The 20,438-nt window shown below is 40.8% G+C and overlaps 1 protein-coding gene across 1 annotated transcript in view; it reads right to left on the reverse strand.

The window, feature by feature from the left end:
• Positions 1-189: 189 nt before the first annotated feature.
• Positions 190-20,438, reverse strand: part of LOC121903572 (regulator of G-protein signaling 3-like) — a 26,182-nt gene continuing 5,933 nt past the window's right edge. The window contains exons 3-17 of the mRNA XM_042420730.1: positions 16,823-16,928; positions 16,005-16,095; positions 14,071-14,316; positions 12,263-12,302; positions 11,911-12,170; positions 11,237-11,320; positions 7,410-7,521; positions 6,655-6,824; positions 6,084-6,540; positions 5,774-5,991; positions 3,063-3,109; positions 2,865-2,963; positions 1,586-1,647; positions 1,319-1,485; positions 190-1,246 (exon numbers count right to left, since the gene is read on the reverse strand). Coding sequence (XP_042276664.1) covers positions 980-1,246; positions 1,319-1,485; positions 1,586-1,647; positions 2,865-2,963; positions 3,063-3,109; positions 5,774-5,991; positions 6,084-6,540; positions 6,655-6,824; positions 7,410-7,521; positions 11,237-11,320; positions 11,911-12,170; positions 12,263-12,302; positions 14,071-14,316; positions 16,005-16,095; positions 16,823-16,928 — 2,426 coding nt within the window. The 3' untranslated portion in view covers positions 190-979. The remainder of the gene's footprint in view (positions 1,247-1,318; positions 1,486-1,585; positions 1,648-2,864; positions 2,964-3,062; positions 3,110-5,773; positions 5,992-6,083; positions 6,541-6,654; positions 6,825-7,409; positions 7,522-11,236; positions 11,321-11,910; positions 12,171-12,262; positions 12,303-14,070; positions 14,317-16,004; positions 16,096-16,822; positions 16,929-20,438) is intronic.

The following is a 20,438-nucleotide window of genomic DNA, read 5'->3' on the forward strand; positions in this document are numbered from 1 at the left end:
TTGTAAGTAAACGTTAACAGAATCTTCATGTCTTCTTCATAGAGCTCATTTAATATTCTAATCAATAATAATCAGTATTATATAACACGTATCAACTTGTTGTTACTTTTTAAATGTTTTAAAGATATTTGACATGAAAGATGGAGGAAAACAAACTGCTGCAAATAACACAGAAGAAGAAGAAGCAGGTCCAACAATGACATCATTTATTATTATTATATATATTATCAGTCAGGACACTTAATCACAGTCTAGTCTCCTGCTCTATAATAATAATAATAAGAAGAAAATTCTTCACTGACTGCAGTTAAAAATTAACTAATTTAAAAAGTTAATTAAAACAAAAGTCGTTTCTTGTTCCATCATCTGGTCGTCAGCTTGTTTATTATGAATAAAAATAAACAATAATTCACTTATTTCTGTATTAGTTTCTGTATTAATCTGTTTTATAAGTGAAACATATCTGCATATTTATAGATAATTATTATCTGACATCTTTAAGCAAATGTGCCAAAAATCACCTGATTGTGTCTTTAAATGTGAGGACTTGATGACTCTGTAAAACATGAATCAGCTGATTATAACAAACTCAAACAGGCTGCAGCAGAAACATGTCGTCATGGAGCTGCAGCGCCTCCTGCTGGTTCATCCAGTTACTGACAGTCTGCAGGACGCTGAGCTGCTAATAACTCAGAATACAGAACCGAACATCTTAAAACATGTTTGCAGGGGATCTTAAAGCAAATGTGCCAAAAAGGATTCTGTTTCTAAAAAGTGAGGATTTAATGACTTTATGTGTTTTGGACATTTGAAGATATAATAATAATAATAATAATAATAATATTTTCTGAAACGTTTATCAGATGATTATAAATCAAACAGAAACACACTGCATCCTACATTTCCCATAATGCACCTCCGTAGTCTTTTCATTGGTTGGAGCCTCTGATTGGCTCCTCCTCCTCCTCCTCCTCCTCATTCACGGTTGGCTTAAAGCCACAGACCCAGCCGCGTTCTGGTTGGCCGGCTCGGCAGACACTGCTCCGCTCTGATTGGCTGAGCCTGGGACTGTAGGTGTGCCCTGATTGGCCAGCTGAGCGTAGAGGCGGGACTTGAGGAATCGTGGGTAGCTGTCCGTCTCCATCAGGCCAAAAACCTGCTGCTGGGCCAGCTGGAAGGAGGCGGGGCTAACGCAGAGATGCAGGCTGTGATTGGTCGACTCTCTGACAGACGAGTCCACGTTGACCTGTAGACAGACAAATGTCACATGACCAACCTTCAGACCAATCAGAGGACAGAGAGACAGAAAGAAAGGCACCTGTCTCGCCGCCGTGGTGGAGATGAACTCATCGTATATTTTTGCAGCTCTGGCGGCCATCTTGCTGAGGGGGCGTGTCCTCCTGAATCTTTCCACAGCCAACCAGAAGTCCAGGTTCTCCTCGCTGAACTCTGACCTCAGGAAGTGGCGGAAAACTGCAAGACCATCTGACCAATGAGAAGAAAGCAGGTAGACTAGTCAGCCAATCACTCCTCCCCTCGCTGCTGATTGGTTGGACAGAGAAAAAAACAGCAGGTAGCGTCTTACACTGATTGGTCAGCAGAGCCTCCAGACTCCCCGCCCACCTCTGCACCTCCACCGCAGACGGCCTGAAACATGAAACAAGCGCACATCAGACTACAGACGACGTCCTGCCGATCAGATTATTGATTATTGCAGCTGTTCTGATAACTGTCGCATCTCTCAAACCTTCATCGGTTTGTTTCATTCGTCACATTCTTCATATAATTAATAAGTCTATTATAATGTTGTTCTGCTGTTCAGTGCTGGACAGACAACATCTGTTGCTCTTCCTGAGCTTTCTACCACTGTCTGACTTGACTTTAATCGATCGTCAGCAGCGTTATGATGAAACTTCCAGCTTCATTCGAGGAGATCAGTGACATCAGATCAATATCTGACAATTAATTAACAAATGATCAGAAGTTCTGCAGCCTTCAACAGTCGATATGTTTCAGGTTACTGACCTCACAGATATAAAATGATCTACATGAAGCAGAGCTGCTCGACCAAAACACTGCAGCTCCAACTGAACGCTATAAACACATTTATACTGGATTCATGCACATGAGCCACCTGAAAGGAACCAATCACATCCGCTTCTTAAAAATATCCCAAAACTATTCTAAACATTCAGTGACAAGAGGATCCACAAAAACACCTGAAAGATGAAATTCCAAGAACACGTTCAGAAAACTGAGAAATGAGTTTTGGTAAAGTTAGAAAGTTTGCTGACATCATATCAGCGCGTCGCTCTCAGTTAACCGAACGGCTGTTCCTGATGAAGATGCTAGTTTAGCGTTAGCATGAGCTTTAGAGCCACTAACGACTGCTTCTTCCTTGGACGGCAGGCAGGTCAACACATCTTATTAAACAGTAAGAGCAGATCTACAGAACGTTTTCTGACCGACCCTCAACATTCTGCATTATCAGCTCATATATTTTAATCAGTTACATTAATCAGTGACGTCCCTGCCTCAGACACAGCTGGAGTCTGTTCAGAGAGCAGCTTTAACAAAGTCATCAATGGATGTGCGATACCACGATTCACCATGGCAACGGGTGAATAAAAGCTTCCATCTGAACCCAGAAAATCACAGCAGATAAACCAGTTTATCCATAAAGTTCACTGACCTGAACATTGTTAACAATGATGAAACCTGACTGTGTTTTTATAATCTGACAAATGTTCAAATATTGTAAAAAAAAGCTAGAAAACAAACTGATGTGACAGATGTTGTTAGTTTATAACCTTCAAGGCTGCAAATATGAACATTTATGTGTGTGTGTGTGTGTGTGTGTGTACCTGTTATTTCTCAGAGCTTTCTCCAAACTGTTACCATGGAGACAGTTGCTGTTCTTCCGTCGCTGTAGAAACGCCAGGCGGCTGCGTACGTCTGAAGCCCTGAAGAAGACAAAGTGGGCGGAGCTCCATCAGTATAAGAATCTATTGATATTTAAATCGCCCCCCAGGTAAACTCAGAGAGAGAGAGATGGTACATACAGACTCTTGGTCTTCTTCCTCAGTTGAAGGTTTCTGAACTCTGAATCCTGAACAGACAAAACAACAACAGACTGTTAATTAAAACCTGTTCAGTCTTCAGAAGAGCTTTCTCATCATCATCTTGTTTCTGAAAGAACCAGTGTTGGGCAAAATGTAATATGTTACACATTACCAGTTTCTTTCATTTGAAAGTAATAAGTTACTTTAAATATTACTGTCTGTAAAGAGTAATACGTTACTTTTTACACTATGTTTGTGTTATTTTCACTGTTACCAAATTAAAAACTGAAGTACAGGTCTGCAGTAAAACAAGATAGAGTGAGCGCTCTTCCTTTCTTTGTCCCTCTCTGAGATGACGTGGTCACCATGGACGTATATAGAGAAATGGATACAGCATCAGAGGCTCTGTTCATTCCTATGACAGTTGCTCAGTGGCTCATGAGGTCAAAAAAGTTTGATTTCCGGGTATTAAATTATGGATCTTTCACATAGCTGCCGCATCTGTGCAGCCAATAGAGCAAGCTAGTGTTTCATTAACCCCGCCTCCCAACCACATGCTGAGGCGGCTAACTTCAAGCTTTGCCCTCCACTAACTAAAATATGGATAAAATAATTAAATCGTGCACCTCCTCTAGACTTTCCACATGTTATCGGACCAAATGGCTCAAATTTTGACAGTGAAACGAGTCAGTTCGCAGTTTGTGTCAAAACAATTGAACCACCATTTTATAGCCGCTCCTTCTCCCATGATTGTGTGCAGGAAAAATACTTTCTGGTCTCCTGTTGGACCTGAAGGTTGTAATTACACAGTTTGGCCACTGTGTCAAATCGACTGCAAAGTTCGGCACTGTTCCTACCGTTAGCTAGCTGACTAGCTTAGCTACCTGTCAGAGTAAAGGTGTTACAATAAAGCATCAGATCAGTATTTCATCAGATCGGGGAAAATGGAGACACTTTACCATCAGACAAACAAGTGAATGTGAAGTATGTGTAGTTATTACATAATGCTCAGTTATTACATTATGTGTAGTTATTACATTATGTGTAATTATTACATTATGTGTAATTATTACATTACGTGTAATTATTACATTACGTGTAGTTATTACATTATGTGTTATTACATTATGTGTAATTACATTATGTGTAGTTATTACATTATGTGTAATTATTACAAAATGCTTAGTTATTACATTATGTGTAATTATTACATTACGTGTAGTTATTACATTATGTGTAGTTATTACATATGTGTAATTATTACATTATGTGTAATTATTACATTACGTGTAGTTATTACATTACGTGTAGTTATTACATTACGTGTAATTATTACATTACGTGTAGTTATTACATTATGTGTAGTTATTACATTATGTGTAATTATTACAAAATGCTTAGTTATTACATTACGTGTAGTTATTACATTATGTGTAGTTTACATTATGTGTAATTATTACAAAATGCTTAGTTATTACATTATGTGTAATTATTACATTACGTGTAATTATTACATTACGTGTAATTATTACAAAATGCTTAGTTATTACATTACGTGTAGTTATTACATTATGTGTAATTATTACAAAATGCTTAGTTATTACATTATGTGTAATTATTACATTACGTGTAGTTATTACATTATGTGTAGTTTACATTATGTGTAATTATTACAAAATGCTTAGTTATTACATTATGTGTAATTATTACATTATGTGTAGTTATTACATTATGTGTAGTTTACATTATGTGTAATTATTACAAAATGCTTAGTTATTACATTATGTGTAATTATTACATTACGTGTAGTTATTACATTATGTGTAGTTTACATTATGTGTAATTATTACAAAATGCTTAGTTATTACATTATGTGTAATTATTACATTATGTGTAATTATTACATTACGTGTAATTATTACATTACGTGTAGTTATTACATTACGTGTAATTATTACATTACGTGTAATTATTACAAAATGCTTAGTTATTACATTGTGTAGTTATTACATTATGTGTAATTATTACATTACGTGTAGTTATTACTATGTGTAGTTTACATTATGTGTAATTATTACAAAATGCTTAGTTATTACATTATGTGCAATTATTACATTATGTGTAATTATTACAAAATGCTTAGTTATTACATTATGTGTAATTATTACATTGTGTAGTTATTACATTATGTGTAATTATTACAAAATGCTTAGTTATTACATTATGTGTAATTATTACATTATGTTTAGTTTACATTATGTGTAATTATTACAAAATGCTTAGTTATTACATTGTGTAGTTATTACATTATGTGTAATTATTACAAAATGCTTAGTTATTACATTATGTGTAATTATTACATTACGTGTAGTTATTACATTATGTGCAGTTATTACATTATGTGTAATTATTACATTACGTGTAGTTATTACATTACGTGTAATTACATTATGTGTAATTATTACAAAATGCTTAGTTATTACATTATGTGTAATTATTACATTATGTGTAGTTATTACATTATGTGTAGTTATTACATTATGTGTAATTATTACATTATGTGTAGTTATTACATTATGTGTAGTTATTACATTACGTGTAATTACATTATGTGTAATTATTACAAAATGCTTAGTTATTACATTATGTGTAATTATTACATTATGTGTAGTTATTACATTATGTGTAATTATTACAGTACCAAACTCTACCTTGGAGCCATTGAGTAGCAGCAGCATGTGGTGCAGAGACCCGCCCTCTCTGGTCAGCTGTTTCCTCAGTGTGTGGGGGGAGGGGGGGTGGGAGTTGAGGCCCGTGTCAGGGTCAAAGGTCGTGAGATGGGTGAGGCGGTGGATGGTGCTGTCAGACAGGAAGCGTGGTGAGCGAGGTTCCTGCAGCAGTGAACCCTCTGAGAGAGACCGACGCAGAACTGACACAGAGACAGGAGCTTCAGTTACTGTGACATTTATCATCTCTGACCCTTCATCAGAGTTACTAATAACTCTCAAACAATAGACTGACCTGCAGGCCTGTAGGAGGAGCTGAACTCATCACCCCCTCCCTCCTCTTCATCACTCTCCTCCTCCTCTTTCATGATGAAGTGGGCGGGGCTGAACAGGAAGCCCCGCCCCCCAAAACCTCCCACACTCTCGGATGTTTCAGAAGCGCTCTCCCCCTCCCCCTGCTGCCGCTCCTCCTCCTCCTCCTCCCTCCCCCCTCTCTCCTTCCAGACAGGACTCCTCTGGGAGGAGAAGGAGGAGGTGAAGGTCTTGGCAGGAGGAGAACAGGAGGCGGTTGGAGGGAGGGAGGAGAAGGGGGGAGGAGGAGGAGTAGAGGAGAAGGGAGAGCTGGGGGGGTAAAGAGAGGGGGAGGGAGGTCTGAGAGTGTCACAAAGGGAGGAGTAAGGAGAGGAGGGCCGATAGAGGAGGTCCGACTGGCTGAGAGAGAGGAGGCCAAAGTCTGAGTGGAGGTCTGAGAGCTGAGGAGGAGGAGGAGGAGAGTAGATGTAAACATATAAACAGTCATGTCGTTGATTGGAAATGTGTCAGTTAGCACAGACAGATGCAGCACAGACAGGTGACCAGCTGTTTACCTGCTGGTTGTGTCCGGACTCTGTGGCGACCAGCTGTTGTTGGATGTTGTCATGGAGACAGAGACTGACTCTGACCTTCTGCTCGATGCTGAAAGCCTCCAGACTGAAGAGACAACGGCAGCAGCTGTGAGAGCTCTGCAGCAGGTAGATGTGGAGAGGCTCTGACGACACTGAACAACACAAATAACATACTGTTATTAATAACATCATTATCATCATCATCATCATTATCATCATCTTCATCATTATTATCATCATCATCATTATCATCATCATTATCATCATTATCATCATCATCATCATTATCATCATCTTCATCATTATCATCATCATCAACATCATCATCTTCATCATTATCATCATCATCATTATCATCATCATCATTATCATCATCATTATCATCTTCTTCATCATCATCATCATTATTATCATCATCATTATCATCATCTTCATCATCATCATCATCATTATCATCATCATCATCATCATTATTATCATCATCATCATCATTATCATCATCTTCATCATCATCATCTTCATCATCATTATCATTGTCATCATCATCAGTATCAGTATTATCATCATCATCATCAGTATCAGTATCAGTGTCATCGTCATCGTCATCGTCATCATCATCATCATCATCATCGTCATCATCATCAGTATCAGTATCATCATCATCATCATCATCATTGTCATCATCATCAGTATCAGTATCATCATCATCATCATCATCATCATCATCATGTACTGACCCTCTCTGAGCTGCAGTGAGTTCAGGTACAGGGGACTCTGTAGGACGTTACATCGTCCAGCTTCTTCCTCTCTGGTCAACAGCAGCAGGTCGGTGTAGATCAACACCGTCACCTGACACAAACACAAACACACACACACACACAAACACACACACAAACACAAACACACACACACACACACAAACACAAACACACGCACGGACACACACACACACACACACACACACACACACACACACACACACACACACACACACACATTAACTTTATTCATCACAACTAAATGTCTAAACCTAACCTGAAGCCAAAACTGAACTTAAACTGAACCTGAAGTCTGAAACGTTAAATTTGATTCAACTCAGTTCTATTCATAAAGCGCCAAATAACAACAGAGGTCATCTCAGGGCTCTTTACACATAGAGCAGGTCGAGACCAAACTCTTTAATTTACAGAGACCCAACATTCCTCCATGAGCAGCAGCAGGAAAAACTCTCCTTTAACGGGAAGAAACCTCAAGCAGAACCGGACTCTAGGGGGGCGGCCATCTGCTTTGACCGGTTGGGTTGAAAGAGAAAGACGGAGGGAGAGACAGAAGCATAATAACAACAACAACAACAATAATAATAATAGAAATTTGACTAGTAATAATAATTAGTCAGAACACGTGCAGCTGCATTCTGGACCAGCTGGAGAGTCTTTAGAGACTTGTTAGAGCAGCCTGATAATAAGGAATTGCAATAATCCAGCCTAGAAGTAACAAATGCGTGAACTAGTTTTTCTGCATCTTTTAGGGACAGGATGTGCCTGATTTTTGTGATATTACGTAAGTGAAAAAAGGCAGTCCTTGAGATTTGATTTATGTGGGAGTTAAAGGACATATCCTGATCAAAGATAACTCCCAGATTCCTTACGGTGGTGCTGGAGGCCAGGGTAATGCCATCCAGAGTAGCTTTATCATTAGATAATGTGTTTCTAAGGTGTTTAGGGCCAAGCACAATAACTTCAGTTTATTCTGAGTTTAGTAGCAGAACATTGCAGGTCATCCAGGTCTTTATGTCGTTAAGGCATGTTTGGAGTTTGTTTAACTGATTGGTTTCATCTGGCTTCACTGATAAATATAATTGGGTATCATCTGCATAACAATGAAAATTTATGGAGTGTTTCCTAATAATATTACCTAAAGGAAGCATATATAAGGTGAATAGTATTGGTCCAAGTACAGAACCTTGTGGAACTCCGTGTCTAACTTTTGCCTTCATGGAGGATTCATCATTAACATGTACAAACTGAAATCAGTCTGATAAATAGGACTTAAACCAGCTTAATGCAGTTCCTTTAATGCCAATTAAATGTTCCAGTCTCTGCAAAAGGATTTGATGGTCAATTGTGTCGAATGCAGCACTAAGATCTAACAGGACAAGTATAGAGACAAGTCCTTTGTCTGATGCAGTTAGGAGGTCATTAGTGACTTTCACCAGTGCTGTCTCTGTGCTATGATGCCTCTAAATCCTGACTGAAAATCCTCAAATAAACTATTGTTATGTAGAAAGTCACATAACTGATTAGAGACTGCTTTCTCAAGGATCTTAGAGAGAAATGGAAGGTTAGATATAGGTCTATAATTGGCTAAAACACCTGAATCAAGAGTAGGCTTCTTAAGAAGAGGTTTAATTACAGCTACTTTAAAGGACTGTGGTACATAGCCTGTTACTAAAGACAGATTGATCATATCTAGTAAAGAAGTGCTCACTAAGGGTAAGGCTTCCTTAAGCAGCCTAGTTGGGATGGGGTCTAAGAGACAGGTTGATGGTTTAGCTGAACAAATCATTGAAGTTAGTTCAGACAAGTCTACTGGAGAAAAACAGTCCAAATATATGTCAGGATTTACAGCTGTTACCAAGGTTCCTGTGTTTGGGGAGAGAACGGTGCCTGTTGAGGGCAGGAGATGGTTAATTTTGTCTCTAATAGTTAGAATTTTATCATTAAAGAAGCTCATAAAGTCGTTACTACTGAGAGCTATAGGAATACATGGATCAGTAGAGTTATGACTCTTTGTCAGCCAAAGTGCTGAAAAGGAACCTAGGGCTGTTTTTATTCTCTTCTATTAATGCTGAGTAATAGGCGGCTCTGGCATTACAGAGGGCCTTCCTATATGTTTTAACACTATCTTGCCAGACTAAGCCAGATTCTTCTAGTTTGCTGGAACGCCAAATCCTTTCATATGTTCGTGGTTTGCTTCAGTTTGCGGGTTTCGGAGTTAAACCATGGAGCTAACCTCTTATGTTTTATTATCTTCCTTTTTAAGGGGGCGATGGAGTCGAGTGTTATTCGTAATGAGCCTGCAGCACTATCAACAAGATTATCAGTTTGGGAGGAACTAAATAAATAGACATCTAGTGAGGACATTTTTGTCTAATGGTGTGTAATCCAGTAATAGGAATTCAAGAGTTATTAAGTAATGATCTGATAAAATAGGATTTTATGGAAAAAATATTAAATGTTCAATTTCGATGCCATAAGCCAGAACAAGGTGGAGGGTGTGGTTAAGACGGTGAGTGGGATTATTTACACACTGAGAGAAGCCAGTTGAGTCTAATAATGAGATAAATGCAGTACTGAGACTGTCACTATCAACGTCCACATGAATATTAAATCACCTACTATAATTACTTTATCTGTACTAAGGACTAAGTTTGATAAAAACTCTGAGAATTCAGATAAGAGTTCAGAGTACGGACCAGGAGGACGGTTCACTATAACACATAGAACTGGCTGTAAAGTTTTCCAGGTTGGCTGAGAGACTAAGACTAATTTGCCCTTTGAAGTTGTGAGGTTCGGCCAAAAGTCCTCACAACCCAGAAATGTCCTCACAACACAGAAATGTCCTCACAACACAGAAATGTCCTCACAACGCTCAACAAACCATTTAAACTTAAAATTGGTTTGCTCAAAGATAGAAAGACATGCAAACACACAGTCTGCAGGTGAGTGACTAAAATTATTTTTACTTTGTTTTTACTGTGTAAAAAACATTCAGATCTTGTTGATTAACACATTATTTTTTTCCCATCTGCATTCCTACTCTGCCCCTGATTGGCTAGTACTGGTCGCCTTCGTGGGTTAGGCTGGTCAGGTTTAGGCATGAGACGTGAGAGGGTCAGAGCCAATCAAAAGGCAGAGTAGGACGGGTCTTCACTGAATGCAGGTGGGAAAAAAATAACACCTGATAAACATCTGATTGACTGTTCTAGACATGTAGTGATGTCACTTTGAACTTTGACCTCTGGTAACATTTATGTTCAGGTCTTAATGTAAGAGGACCCTCAACTTTACTTTTACTGAAACAAGAAACCCGAACGTAGCAGATTCCCAGAAACAGCCGAGTGTGTGTGTGTGTGCATGTGTGTGCATGTGTGTGTGTGTGTGTGTGAGTGTGAGTGTGTGTGTGCATGTGTGTGCATGTGTGTGTGTGTGCATGCGTGTGTGCATGTGTGTGTGTGTGTGTCTGTGTGTGTGTGCAGTATCATCCATTAGTGTGAAAGCTGATCCTGGTTCTGCTCTCAGAGATCATCGTTTTTCTGATCAATGATTCCGGAGTAAAAATATAATATTCTGTTTCAATCAGCAATAATCAGACAGACGTTTTTCACTCCTGATGTCAGCAGCTGTTAGCAGCTGGATATCTGCAGAATTTACTGTATATCTGCTGTATATCTGCTGTATATTTAGAGTATATTAGCAGTATATTTATGCAGTGTATCTACTGTATATTTACAGTATTGTGGTATTTATGAAGTACATTTACAGTTTATTTGCAGTACTGTTACCTTTGCAGGCAGCAGGTCAGCCTGGTGTAGAAACATTTCCTCTGACATCAGCAGAGTTCTCTCTGGGCTGCACAGATCCAGGGGCTTCAACAACAAAAAGACATATGTAAACAACAACAACGGGGCACATGTCCTGGGCAGATGAGGAACATATGGTTCTAACATTTATGATCAAAGTTATTGCTCAATAAGCTACATAAGTTCTAATATCCTGTACTGGGTTCTGGGTCAAGTTAAAAGTTCTAAATTTTGTTTTAGGTCAGCTAAAAGGTTCAGGGACTGGTTTGGGTTCTGACTAGGTAAAGATGGGTCTGTGGTTCAAGAACTATGGATTAGTGTTATGTTGTAGGCTCAGTGGGGGTGTGCAATTCTTATATTATGTTCTGGATCTTGGTTCTGGTTGAAAGGTTCTAGATTCTCACCAGGACAAAGATACAGAAGATTTGGTTCCAAAACTTTGAATCACTTTGCTCAGTTAGGATCTGCAGTTCTAATATTATGTTCTGGGCTCTGACCAGGACAAAGATGCTCCAGGTTAGGGTCTTTAATTGGTTCTGGATTAGGTTCTAGGTTAGTTGTAAGGTTTCCAGATGAGGTTCTAGGTTAGTTGTAAGGGTTCTGGGTGAGGTTCTAGGTTAGTTGTAAAGGTACTGCATGAGGTTCTAGGCTCTGACCTGGACAAAGACAGGGAAGATGAGGGTCTTGGGTGCCAGGGTGACGTAGGTTCCGTAGCTGGAGCAGGGCAGATGTGATTGGACGATGGTGCAGTTCTGGTAGTTTCCATAGTTACTGGGTGGGACTGAGGAGGAGGAGGTTGAGGAAGGGGGCGGGGACATGGTGGCGGTGTGGCTGGTGAACAGTCGCTGTGACGATGCAGGACGAGGGTCATGGAGGAGGTTCTGCCCCCTGCTGGGGTGAGTCTGGTACAGACGACCTGGGGACCAACATACACATTCTATCAGTTTATAATCAATATACTCATCAATACTCAGAATAGATGATCAATATTCAGGATAGACACTTTACCAATCGTCCCGTTCCTGTCATGATAAACCGGCTGAAGGAGCTAAAAGACAAGGAGAACGTTTTTACTGTCAAATCATGACTCACAATGTTTGTTCTCAGCATTCTATGCAACCTCAGGGTTCTTACTAAGGGTTCTTACTGAGGGTTCTTAGTCAGGGTTCTCAGTGAGGGTTCTCAGTGAGGGTTCTTACTGAGGGTTCTTACTGAGGGTTCTCACTGAGGGTTCTTAGTCAGGGTTCTCAGTGAGGGTTCTTAGTCAGGGTTCTTAGTCAGGGTTCTCAGTGAGGGTTCTCAGTGAGGGTTCTTAGTGAGGGTTCTTACTGAGGGTTCTTACTGAGGGTTCTTACTGAGGGTTCTCACTGAGGGTTCTCAGTGAGGGTTCTTAGTCAGGGTTCTTAGTCAGGGTTCTCAGTGAGGGTTCTTAGTGAGGGTTCTTACTGAGGGTTCTCACTGAGGGTTCTTACTGAGGGTTCTTAGTCAGGGTTCTTAGTCAGGGTTCTCAGTGAGGGTTCTTAGTCAGGGTTCTTAGTCAGGGTTCTCAGTGAGGGTTCTCAGTGAGGGTTCTTACTGAGGGTTCTTACTGAGGGTTCTTACTGAGGGTTCTCACTGAGGGTTCTTAGTGAGGGTTCTTAGTCGGGGCTCTTAGTGAGGGCTCTTACTGAGGGTTCTTACTGAGGGTTCTTAGTCAGGGTTCTCAGTGAGGGTTCTTACTGAGGGTTCTTAGTCAGGGTTCTCAGTGAGGGTTCTCAGTGAGGGTTCTTACTGAGGGTTCTTACTGAGGGTTCTCACTGAGGGTTCTTAGTGAGGGTTCTTAGTCGGGGCTCTTAGTGAGGGCTCTTAGTGAGGGTTCTTACTGAGGGTTCTTAGTCAGGGTTCTTAGTCAGGGTTCTTAGTCAGGGTTCTTAGTCAGGGTTCTTACTGAGGGTTCTTAGTCAGGGTTCTCAGTGAGGGTTCTTACTGAGAGTTTTAGTGAGGGCTCTTAGTCAGGGTTCTTACCGAGAGTTCTTAGTCAGGGTTCTTACTGAGGGTTCTCAGAAAAGATGACGGTGTTGGACTCAGGGTTCTAGTACAGTTTAAAGGTTCTAGATTGTGTTGTAACTCAAAAGCATTATATAAGGTTCTGGGTCATATTTTAGGTTCAGTGATAGGTTCAAATTTATGTTTTCAGTTCTGACATGACCTGATCTGATCTGACTCCAGGTTAGATTAGTTTCTTAGACGGGTTCTAAATTGGGTCAAAGGTTATCAGTTACGTTCTAGTTCAGGTGAAAAGTTCCAAGTCGTGTTCTTAAGGCTAATTAATGCTTTCTGTGTTCCATGAACAGCTGTGGACTTGCACACGTGATTCCATTCATACTATGCTCTGAGGTCCATGGACACAGACAGGTTCAACTGCTGGTCTCACTGCAGCGTGATAACTATCCGGAGTTGTAAAATCCAGTCTGTGAGTTTTATAAACTGCTGCAGAGTTTTTATTATCAGACTTTAAATGCAATAATCTGTTACACCAACTGGACTGCTGGATGTTTCTCATTTAAACAACACAGCATCTGTATTGTTTTACACCGGACTGTTTTCACTCTGAATGTTGCTGAGCAACAAGAAATTGTGTGAAAAAGAAAAACTACAGCTTAATGAGAACAGGAATGCAGCACATACATAAGGTTCTTACTAAGGGTTCTTAGTGAGAACAGGAATACAGCACATACATACAGTAGACAAGACGTGTCCTGACACAGAAAACTCAGGTTAAGGGTTCTGGTTCAGGGGAAAGGTTCTGGTTCCAGGCCCCACCTCCTCAGACTCACCTGATCTCCGGGGTCGACAGGTGACAGGATGATGTAATTGTCTCCATTTGATGATGTCACTCGGGTGCCCTTGAGTGTGGTGGTGTGGGGGGTGCAGTCAGTGAGCTCCTGGTCTTCCTCCTCCTTCCGGTCCCTCCAGAGAGAACCCAGTGCCCCCAGACTGGACCTGAGCCCCAACCCTTGACCCCGTCTGCGGCTGCCATGTTTACTGTGGGCGGGGTGAGGCAGGAGCTTCCTGCCTGTTGTCTAGGAGACACAGAGGGGGCGGAGTCAGAGTGACACTAGCTTAGTACAAAAATATTCAAGTAAATATTCAAGAAAAAAGCCATAAGCATAACATTAAGTAGGCTAAATTTAAAATGATAAAAACAAAAGGAAAAAAGGGGGAAGAGGATGGGGGGGGGGGGTTAACTATTGCTGGCAGTGTCATCAGGCAGAACAGACTTTTTTTTTTTTTTTAAAAGAGAACCTGATCCTGTCAAGTTTAATGCAGTGTAAGACTTCTGCTACGGCTGGGAGGAGAAACAAAATAGCCAAATATAGCTGTGAGGGGGTTCGGATCTACAGGAAAACATTTTGATAGGTTTCAAATATTTCTGTCCAAAGGTCTCTTAACCTGGGTAGGCCCATGACATATGGATATGATTGGCAGGCGCTTGTTCACATCTGTAGCTGGGAAGGGAATATTTTAGCCAATCTGGCATTTGTGTAATGAGGATCTTGCACTGAAGAACGCCATGTCTTGAACAGATGGAAGAAGAATGAACCAGTTTTAAAATGTGTTTCCATTTGTCATCCTGCAATCCCATTCCCAAGTCATCCTCGCGTGTTCTTTTATGGTTCACAGATATATCAGGATTTAAAGAGCATATTAAATTATAAATGACTGAAATGAGATGTCTTTGATCAAGATTCAGAGGAGGGAACTGCCTCTGGACAAAGTGCCTGATCTGGGAAAAAAGAAAACGGTGGCCAGTGAGAGTTCAGTCAAGGACAGGAAAACCTCACTGTTGAAAAGGTCAAAGATACAGACGATGCCTCTATCAGACCAAGTGCAAACCTATGTTGGAACATGAAAGAGAGCACAGTGAGAAGCAGCTCCATGTCGAAAGTGGGCATCTATCAGCCACCTCATCTTTAACCCAATAAAGCAATTTCTCAATATTGCATGCCCAGTAGTATTGAATAAAGTTGGGCAAGGCTAAACCAGTCTTGTTGGAGAACTGTTCTCCTAATACAGGCTGGTTTGTTGTTCCATAAAAATGATGATATCATTTTGTTGAGTCTGAAAAAAGTTTTTTCTTATGAACTCTGGGATATGCTGAAAGAAGTATGAGAACGTAAGTAAAACAACCATCTTAATCAAAGCGACATGAGCCGCCAGAGACAAGGGGAGGGTAGACCACCTACGCAGATCTATCTCACACCTTTCAAATGGGGAAGGAAATTTTTGCAAAAGATGTTATAGAATGACTTGGTGATGAAAATGCCCAGGTAACAAAGTCCCATGATCATTTGTTTAAATGGAAGGAGTGAGTTTGGATCTCTTCAGCAGACGAGTTCACGGGTAGAAGCTCACTCTTCTGGAGATTTAGCTTAAACCCAGAAATCCCACCAAATTGTTCCAGAATCTTTAGGATTACAGGGACAGCAGATAATGATAATGGTTCAGACACATAGAAAAGAAGTTTGATGGCATATAAGGAAAGTTTCAGTATCTGTCCTGTTTTATTGCCTTGTGAAACACTTTCTGGTTTTGAAAAGTGCTCTATAAATAAATATTATTATTATTATTGTTAATGTTCTCAAAGTAAAAGAAAGTTCCCGTATAATATAAAGTAGCAGAAATACTCAAATGAAGTACAAGTACCTCAAAGTACTGCAGTGCATGTGTCACTACCTGTTGTGACATCATCAGCAGGTGTCAGGCTCACCTGTGTCTGTGGGCGGAGCAAAGGTTCACATCCAGACCTGATCTCAGGTAAACCTCTCCACACCACCAAGACTATCTGAGAGGGACAACTCCTGAGAGAGACATGATTAAATGAAAAAGTGAAAATATAACCCAAAATGTTTCAACCAAATAATTTAATAAAACTTAAACAGATTATTTTAAAGTGGAAACATTTTCTTGTGCAATGTTTCACATTTATCAAATAGCAATGAGACGATAGAAAGCCGTTGGCCACCTAACAAATTATTATGAGATATAGCTACTGATAGCTACCGTGGAAAACAAAAGCACTATCTTCTTCCTCTTCCTCAGTGGTTCATGCACTTTCTTTGTGGCATAGATCGAGATTGTACCCGGAGAACTTCATAGTGAAAGTGAAGCTTATATGGAATCAGTCTCAACGCAGATGGCATCATTAGTCTACAGCCACTACCATTTACTTCATCATGACGAGTTAAAGCAAAAAAGTTGCCTGTTTCCACTTGAAGATGATTTTAAACTGAAACTATGAGAAAAGTTTTCTTCTCTGGTCGTTAAAGTTTGTCTGAACAATCAGAGAGAAGCTGCTGACAACGAAAGGTCCAACAGAGCCGGACGACCATTTTCCTCAAACTAACAGGAAGTAAACTCATAATAAAATGTTGAGTCAGACTGAAGGGGCGTGGTCTGGCTGAGGGGCGGGTTCAGACTGAATGATAAAGACTGAATAGGTGTAGGTGACCGTAGGTGAATAGGTGAGCTCATATTTAGGGGGTGGGGTCAACTCAAAGGGTCAGGCTCGTGTTGGGGCGGGGTTACCTGATGGCGTGGGCCAGGTCGACACACTTCCAGGTTTCCACAGGCAGTCCGTTCAGCTGCAGGACCGAGTCTCCCTGACGGAGACCGGACTGGTGGGCTGGACCACCTGCAACAGATGACCAATCACAGCAGGCCGAGCGGTCACATAACAGGAAATGGAAATATGTTGGTTAAGATTCACATAAAGAGTTTCAGTTTTACAGAGAAAACACTGGTGACGAGCAACAGTGATACGTGATATGATACAATAACGTACGATACTATACGATACGAAACAATAATATACGATACTATACAATAGGATACGATAAAATAAGATATGCGTTATTGTCCCCTTACAGAGTAACTACATACCAAATAATTTTTTACACTATAGACATAACTATGTTAGCATATGATGTTAATAAATGGGATTATTCTGATAACACATATTATTTATACAAAGTATTTTTCTGCTCCATATTAGCTTATTTCAAAATTCAGTTATGCTAAATTCTCTAATTTTGACAAAATATGCAAGAATATTTAATATCAGCTGCAGCCAAAATCACATCACTGCTAACTGTAGTCTCCGTTTGTGTGCATGTGTGTGTGATGTCATCTATAGTCACATGTCATCATTCAACCGCTGGCTGTCGAGGTCCAGCAAACGATGTGGGCTTCATAGATAACTGGCAGACTTTCTGGTGAAGACCTGGTCTGATTAGGAGAGACGGCATACATCCCACTCTGGATGGAGCTGCTCTCATATCTAGAAATATGGCTGAGTTTATTAGTAGACCAAAACCATGACAACCCAGAGTTGAGACCAGGAGGCAGAGCTGCAGTCCTACACGCTTCTCTGCACTTCCATTAGAGCAGTTACCCACCCAAAACCACATAGAGACTGTGTCTGTCCCCAAAACCACATAGAGACTGTGTCTGTCCCCCAAAACCACATAGAGACTGTGTCTGTCCCCAAAACCACATAGAGACTGTCTATCCCCCAAAACCACATAGAGACCGCGTCTGTCCCCCAAAACCACATAGAGACCGCGTCTGTCCCCCAAAACCACATAGAGACTGTCTATCCCCCAAAACCACATAGAGACTGTCTATCCCCCAAAACCACATAGAGACCGCGTCTGTCCCCCAAAACCACATAGAGACTGTCTATCCCCCAAAACCACATAGAGACTGTCTATCCCCCAAAACCACATAGAGACCGCGTCTGTCCCCCAAAACCACATAGAGACTGTGTCTGATCCCAAAACCACATAGAGACCGCGTCTGTCCCCCAAAACCACATAGAGACTGTGTCTGATCCCAAAACCACATAGAGACCGCGTCTGTCCCCCAAAACCACATAGAGACCGCGTCTGTCCCCCAAAACCACATAGAGACTGTGTCTGATCCCAAAACCACATAGAGACCGCGTCTGTCCCCCCAAACCACATAGAGACTGTGTCTGTCCCCCAAAACCACATAGAGACCGCGTCTGTCCCCCAAAACCACATAGAGACCGCGTCTGTCCCCAAAACCACATAGAGACCATGTCTGTCCCCCAAAACCACATAGAGACCGTGTCTGTCTCCCAAAACCACATAGAGACTGTGTCTGTCTCCCAAAACCACATAGAGACTGTGTCTGTCCCCCAAAACCACATAGAGACCGTGTCTGTCTCCCAAAACCACATAGAGACCGCGTCTGTCCCCCCAAACCACATAGAGACTGTGTCTGTCCCCCAAACCACATAGAGACTGTGTCTGTCCCCAAAACCACATAGAGACTGTGTCTGTCCCCCCAAACCACATAGAGACTGTGTCTGTCCCCAAAACCACATAGAGACCACGTCTGTCCCCAAAACCACATAGAGACCACGTCTGTCCCCGACCACTTAAATCTATTAAATCTAAAGTAAACAGAAGAGGATTCATTCATAGAAATCTAATAAAATAAACACCAACACTGCAACAGTACAACAAAATAAGAGAATTAAATGTGGACTCTTGAACATTAGATCTCTGTCATCTGAAGCAGTATTAGTAAACGATTTAATCTCAGATCATCATATTGATTGATTGTCTTACTGAAACCTGGCTGTGTCATGAAGAACATGTCAGTCTAAATGAATCCAGTCCTCCCAGTCATATTAATACTCACATTCCTCCAGACACTGGCCGAGGAGGAGGAGTCGCAGCCTAATTATCAACTCTAGACCTGAACTTCATTATTGTCAGACTCGGGGAAGCAGGAGTGGACCCAAACGCAGAGGCCGGAATGCAGATATGATGAAAAACTTCTTTAATTGTGGATGGTCATGAACAGGCAAACAAAGCTGAACAGAACTGGCAGAAGAAACAACACAAAACGATCCAACAAGGACTGAACAGAAAACCAGAACTTAAAGAAACTGAACTAACAAGGAGATGAGGTGCAGGTGGGGAGATGGGTGGAGAACTCGAGAGGGGAGTGAACATACAGGGAGCTGATTGGCTGAGGACACACAGGGAGCAGGGCAGGGCTAACGAGGCTAACACAGGACAGGTGTGGAGGAGCACATGAACACACAAGGGAAACAGAACAAAAACCCAGAAAACAAACTCAATGCCATCTACACTAACCCATCCAAAACCAACCATAAACACAAACCCAAGCACACAACCCAACAAACCAATGACGCAGTCCTCCAAAACCCACCACCCAACCCATACAAGAAAACCCCCATGAACCGAGGGACTAAACAGACGTGCAAAACCAGGAGACCCCAAAGAACACAACACAAGACCAAAAAACACCCAAATTCCAGGCAAGATGTGACAATTATAACTCATTAGAAAGTCTTGTTCTTAGTCTCTCAGCCAACCTGGAAAACTTTACAGCCAGTTCTATGTGTTATAGTGTACCGTCCTCCTGGCCCGTACTCTGAACTCTTATCTGAATTCTCTGAGTTTTTATCAAACTTAGTCCTTAGTACAGATAAAGTAATTATAGTAGGTGATTTTAATATTCATGTGGACGTTGATAGTGACAGTCTCAGTACTGCATTTATCTCATTATTAGACTCAACTGGCTTCTCTCAGAGTGTAAATAATCCCACTCACCGTCTTAACCACACCCTAGACCTTGTTCTAACTTATGGGATCGAAATTGAACATTTAATAATTTTTCCATAAAATCCTATTTTATCAGATCATTACTTAATAACTTTTGAATTCCTATTACTGGATTACACACCATTAGACAAAAATGTCCTCACTAGATGTCTCTCTGATAGTGTTGTAGATACATTTAAGGAAGCAATTCCATCAGTACTGAATTCACTGCCATGTCTCAATACTACAGAGGACTCTTATGTTAACTTTAGTTCCTCCCAAATTGATAATCTTATTGATAGTGCTGCAGGCTCATTACGAATAACACTCGACTCCATCGCCCCCTTAAAAAAGAAGATAATAAAACATAAGAGGTTAGCTCCATGGTATAACTCCCAAACCCGCAAATTAAAGCAAACATCGCGAAAATTGGAAAGGATTTGGCGTTCCACCAAACTAGAAGAATCTCGCTTAGTCTGGCAAGATAGTCTTAAAACATATAGGAAGGCCCTCTGTAATGCCAGAGCCGCCTATTACTCAGC

This window comes from Thunnus maccoyii, chromosome 9 (genome assembly GCF_910596095.1).
Source record: "Thunnus maccoyii chromosome 9, fThuMac1.1, whole genome shotgun sequence".
Lineage (NCBI taxonomy): Eukaryota > Metazoa > Chordata > Actinopteri > Scombriformes > Scombridae > Thunnus > Thunnus maccoyii.